Source organism: Capra hircus, assembly GCF_001704415.2.
Source record: "Capra hircus breed San Clemente chromosome X unlocalized genomic scaffold, ASM170441v1, whole genome shotgun sequence".
Lineage (NCBI taxonomy): Eukaryota > Metazoa > Chordata > Mammalia > Artiodactyla > Bovidae > Capra > Capra hircus.
The window spans coordinates 24,111,775-24,117,379 of NW_017189516.1; the positions used below are offsets into that span (position 1 = coordinate 24,111,775).

General features: G+C 54.0%; 1 protein-coding gene and 1 pseudogene across 1 annotated transcript; both read right to left on the reverse strand.

The window, feature by feature from the left end:
* On the reverse strand, window positions 1-1,487 carry LOC108634359 (pre-rRNA-processing protein TSR2 homolog; the record flags this gene model as incomplete). The annotated part of the gene is given in 3 exon segments (XM_018044029.1): window positions 1-502; window positions 731-904; window positions 1,463-1,487. Coding segments are annotated over 2 exon segments (288 nt in total). The 5' UTR covers window positions 884-904; window positions 1,463-1,487.
* A 1,691-nt stretch (window positions 1,488-3,178) lies between these two features.
* Window positions 3,179-4,270, reverse strand: LOC108634292 (annotated as a pseudogene).
* Between the last annotated feature and the right edge of the window lie 1,335 nt (window positions 4,271-5,605).

The following is a 5,605-nucleotide window of genomic DNA, read 5'->3' on the forward strand; positions in this document are numbered from 1 at the left end:
TCTCACCACTCCTTACCCAGCAGGAATATTGCTTCTCCTGCTGGCTCTCTCCCTTCACACATTCACCTGCCTACTATCAACCAGCATTTAGCTTCTCCTGCAGTCATTCCCACACCCACTCATCCCTCCCTCTTCACACTGGTTGCACCCAAGAGGCACTTTGCTGGGAAATCAGGCCTCATCACTCAGGCCACCCCAAGTGCAAGGACCCTTGGGCTCTTCTTCCCCTGGAAGAAGCTGGACAAGGGAATGGGGAGAAGGTGGATATGGGATAACCAGTCCACAGGTCTGCAACCCTCCAACAAAAACTCTACAAACAAATCCCAAACAACTAGCATACAAGGACCCAGACCATTTCCAGCCCCATTCACTTCTTTCTCCGGACAATGGTCCAGCCATCCTCCACTATATCCTCCTCCTTAATAGTCTGGGAGTCTGGACCAGAAGGTTCAGGCTGGGGGCAGACCCCATCTGTAGCTGCCCCATCATTCGTAGCTGCAACCTAGAGGAGAAATACAAGAGAGAGCTAAATAAACCCCCAGCTATGGCCAATGGAGACCCAGGCTCTCCTAACTTTGCCAGGACTGGCCATGTGACCTTGGGAAAATTTCCTGCCCTTTATGGATAATACAACAACCACCACCCCCATCACTTCCCTGTGAAATTAGCTGATCTCCCATAAGACTGAAAATATCTACATCTCCACACCCAAGAGTTGCACCCCTTTCACCTCCATCTCCTCCACGCTGTTTGCATCATCGTCCTCATCGGTCTCTCCGGGTGTCGGCAGTGCAGTGGCTCTGACCTTGCACTTTCTTTGGGTGATGAGAGAGGCCATCTCCTTCAGAGCAGCCCTATCACCCCTCTGGAAGTGGTGGAACATGGTCTGCAGCTGCTGGCTCACCTACCAAGAAAACATTCAACCAGCTTCAATTTTCTAGAGAACCTACAATACAACCAGCTTGTGTTTGCAACAAGAATGGGGAGGGGTCTAGAATTTTCCAGAAGAGAATGGGGATCTTTCCTCCCCCAAGGAGTTCACTAATGAAGCAACCACATCTGAAGGGCTCATTAAGGGCCTGAAGTGTTGAAGGAGGCCCTCCTAGCACAGAAGGCACTAGAACTGGGTTTGAAAGACAGAAGACGTAAAAAGGAAAGGCAATCCTAGCAGGAGTAGTGATGTTAAATCAGAACATTTAGAAATGTACCTGCCTGGTGTGCCCCTGAGATGGAGGTGACAAACAAACCTGACTGAGAATGATACATGGAGAGAAATAATACAGGCAGGATTTGAAAGGCCTGGGAAGACTAGACTTTCCTTTAGGCAACAGGGGGTCATAGCAAGTTCTTGCACAGGACTCAAGAAAATGGTTACAGCCAAAAGTGTTAATCTAAAACAGACAGCTAGCGAGAAGAAAGGCTATAGGCAGGAAGATGGTAGTTGTATCCATGACATGCTCACCTGGGGCAGACTCCCATCCTGATAACTGCATATGTACTAAGCGCAAGGATGGAAGTGCACTGGCAACTTCGATGGACACCCACAAGGGCCCCTACCTAAAGTGATCAAGGAAGGTCTCTCAGAGGAGATGACATTTGAGCTGAGACCTGAAGGGTAAGAAACAAGCCAGGTGGAGAGCTGGGGGAAGAGCTGCCAGGCAGAGGGAAAAGCAGATGCAAAAGCCCCGAGGTGGGAGTGCTCGTGGCATGTTTTGGGGATCTGAAAGAAGGTGCTGCAATAAAGTGGGTGAGTAACTTGCTCCACACAGTGTCTGTCAAGGGGAGTTTGGAAAGTCAGCAGGAGCAACATGCAGGCAGGGTGTTAAAGGCCTATTGTTAGCTGATTTATCTCCAGCCCATTTGGAGTGAGCCCCTGAGGTTCCATGACTAGCTCAAGGTCACAAGAAGAGCAAGGGACACAAGTTGCTCATACTTATATGCTTTGCTAATGCTACCTGGTGCTGGTCCACAGTCCCCTAAATCTGAGGAGCCTGGGATGTGGGCCCTGGGAGGTCCCAGAGGCTCAACAGCTCCTTCATTGTTGCCTAGTGGAAGGCACTGTTCTTCCTCCATAGCTCCTGGGCTCAGGTCCACATGGGATGTTCCCAGATAGAGGAGGCCCTGCTGGACTCCTCAGACACTCAGGTCTTTGCAGCACGAAGGCCTCTCCAGGCAGTGGGCAGTGGTCCCAGCCTGACCTAGAGCCACTCCACTCTGCAAATCCAAGTTCAAGCATCCTAACTTCTCACAACCAGCCTTGTAGTCCTGTACCTCTCCAGCTCTGCTACAACTGGCTTTTGCACCACCCCCTCCAACCATCACCAGCTTTCTGCTATCTTCCTACCTATCACCACCTCCAGCCCTTCCCTCCAACTTGATCTCCAAGGTCCACCTCTTAAGACCACCTTTCTCTCTCATCAGCACCTTTCACTCCCTCCTTCCCTTGTCCTCCTGCCACACACACTGGCAAAACCCCAACCTTGGATCAATCCAGCATCCCTCTTTTTTTTTTTCCACTCATACTCCAGAGCTGCTGAATAGTACAGGAGAAAATCACATAAGCAGAAAGCTTGGCATTACTTTCATGGTCTCCAAGCTCAGTTTGGGGAAGCAGAAAGACCATAGACTTTGGACTCAAACAGATCTGTTTTGGAATCCTGTCTCCATACTAGCTGTGTGACCTTGGACAGGTTACTTAACTTCTCTGAGCCTCAGTTCCCTCACCTATAAAATGGATATCTACTTCACAGGAGGCTCCTGAAGATGAAATAAAAACCCATGTAAAGCACCCAGCCCGGTGCCTGGCACAACGTAGGTGCTTGGCAACTGGAAGACTCCTTTTCTCCCATTCCCCCAAACAAACCCCAGTTCCTCCAACCAAATCCCCCTTCCTGCCTTGCAATCCTACCCCTTTTCTTAGAGTGCTCCCTCTCCCATTAGCCTCAGCAGATAGAAGAGAAGAGGGTCGCAATGGTTGAGAGGGCACAGCGGACAGAGAGGAGGCGGGAGTTGAGGGTGGGGGTGGGACTGGGGTTGAAAGAATTAGAAGGCCGAGGAGCAAGGGAAGGGGTTGGAGGTTGAGAAGAGTCAAAGGGCTGTGGTGAGCGAGCCGGCCCTGAGAACAAGAACTCGCTCCTAGGCCCACGGCTTGGGCTCCCATTCTCTCTCAATCACTCACCAGGCCGGGGCTGTGAGCCCTCCAGGTGGTAGGAGAAGCGTAGGGCCCGGTGGTGTTGTGGACTGGGGCCGCAGGGCAAGACCCGGGGGCCTGGAGCGACGCCCAGGCTGGTGTCCGAGGGTCCGGCAAACTGGGGATCCAAGAGGCTGCCGAGAGCCGAGCCTGAGCCCCTGGGCACCGGCAGTCCGGGTTCCGAGGCTCCAGGGTCCGAGTCAGCATAGGCCGGTGACGCGGCGCCGGGGGAGTTCGCGGTTGGGTGTTCGGGCTCCGAAGGCCCGGCGCCCCCCGGGGCTCGGTGGCCGTGCATAGTCCGGGCCTGGGCGCGGGTCCCGGGCTCCCCGCTTGGCTCCAGCTCCTGGGGCGGAGGCACGGGCGGAGGAGGCCCGGCGCCCGGCGGAGCAGCGGCCTCAGGCTCGGGGGGCGGGGCTGCGGGCTCAGCCCCACTGCGGAGACTCTAGCCCCCAGCCCGGGCCCGGGCCAGCAGCCGTGGCAGCGGTGGCAGTACCAGCAGTAGCCGCGGCCACCGCCGCGGCGGTGCTAGGCATCGCCGGCCCCGGCCCCGCGCAGGGAGTGGGTTCGGCGGGGCCGGGGGCCCTCTGGGGAGCGCTGTCTATGCGGCAGCGGCTGAGTGAGGGTCGGGAGGCTGCGCTCGGCGTGGGCTCTCTCGCGAGCAGTGAGCCACTTCCGTGGCCCAGGGGCGAGTGGCCGGTCAGTTCCGAGTTCAGGGTCTCTTCTCTCTCCCCAAATGGGAATCGATCTAGGCTCTCTTGGCTGTTCGGAAAGGGTTCTTCCTCCCGCCGCAGCGGAGGCTAGGGGGCGGAGGGGAGGAAAGGAGAGGGAAGGGGAGGGAGGGAGGAGAGGATGGCGGTGGCGGGGGGCGCGCCTGTGTGCCGCGCGCTCGGACTGCAGGGCTCTCCCTTAGCCAATGCCTCCAGAAGATGCTCCAGCAGCGGGGGCAGGGGAACAGTCTAGGCCCGGCTCCACCGTCCTCTCCAGCCTCGGCCTGGGTCTCCGCGGTGGCGGGCGGGAAGGAGCCTGGAGAAGGGGGGTGGAGAGGCGGGAGTCGTCGCTGAAGCAGCCACAGCCACAGCGGCGCTGGGACCCAGTTGCCTGGGTCCCGCCCCCTCGCTCAGAATTTGCGCCTGGCCACGCCCCCTAACTAGGGCCGGCCTCTATTCTCGCTACGACCGCCCTCTAGGCCCTCCTCCTTAAAAATTCCTCCTCAGCCTGCCAACCGCATCACCCCTGGTCCAGCATAGGCAAGTCAAAGGGCTCAACCTTCCCAAATCTGCCTTTCTGTCCTATCTCAGGTCTGTCTCTCTCTGCTCATTCTCAGTCTCTTTCCTATCAACCTTTCCAAATGTTCCAGAGTTTCTCTAGAGCTTGGCTCATATGGGACTTGCCTTTCATACTCAGCTCAGATCAGATCTCGTGGTCATTTTGCCACCTTTGACCAATAGCCTCGATTCCCAGGATTGTCGCATCTGCCTGGCAACATCCCAACCTTGAATCAGCCCAACTGTCCATCTTTTCTATGCCTGTGCCCAGGCAATTAAACACTGCGGGAGAAAACTGTTCAACCTCACAGATTTGTGCCACTATAAACTCATGGTTCCCAGCTTCCACCAGGCCTTCCGTTCTGATCCACAACCCTTCTATGCCTTCCCGACAGCCCCCTCTCCCATGCTCCACAACAGCCATTTCTAACGTCCCTTCTCCTCAATCCCCCTTCTTCATCTAATCCCTGACCCTCAGCAGATGACCCCACCTCCTACTTTATAAAGTAAACAGAAGTCACCAAAAAAGGAAGTTCTGGACTTCTTGCTACCAAACCTACAGTCTGTCCTTTGCTCCTTCCTTTTAGCATTTAAACATACTCAGGTCTCTTCCTTCTAAAAATAATTACCAAAACATCTTCCTCTCTAATCACCTCCCTCTCTTCTCTCTATAAATGTCTCAAAAGAGTCACCTGCACTTCACTGTCTTAATTTTCCCACTTCCCACTTATTTTAAAACCCACTCCAATCTACCTCTATTTGCCCGATACTGCTCTCTTATGAAGGTCTACCATGGCCCATGTCACTAAATCCAATAGAATCTTTTCAAAGGTTATCCTTTTTTTTTTCCTACTTGACTTCTTGGTAGCATTTGGCACTAGTGAACATTCCCTCCTCTTTAAACCACTTCTGTGACACCACACTCTTGTTTTCTCCTACTTCCTTGGTAACTCCTTTTTACTTTCCAGTCTTCTTGTCCGACTCTTAAAGCTGGTGCTCTTTAGAGTTTGCCCTGAGCTCTCTTCTCTCTCTCTGCTCTTTCCTACAATTATTACAGTCATTCCCATAGTTTCAACTATCATTTATTTGCTGATGACCCCCAAATTAATACCTCAAGTTCAGATATTTCTTCTGACCTATGCATTCAATA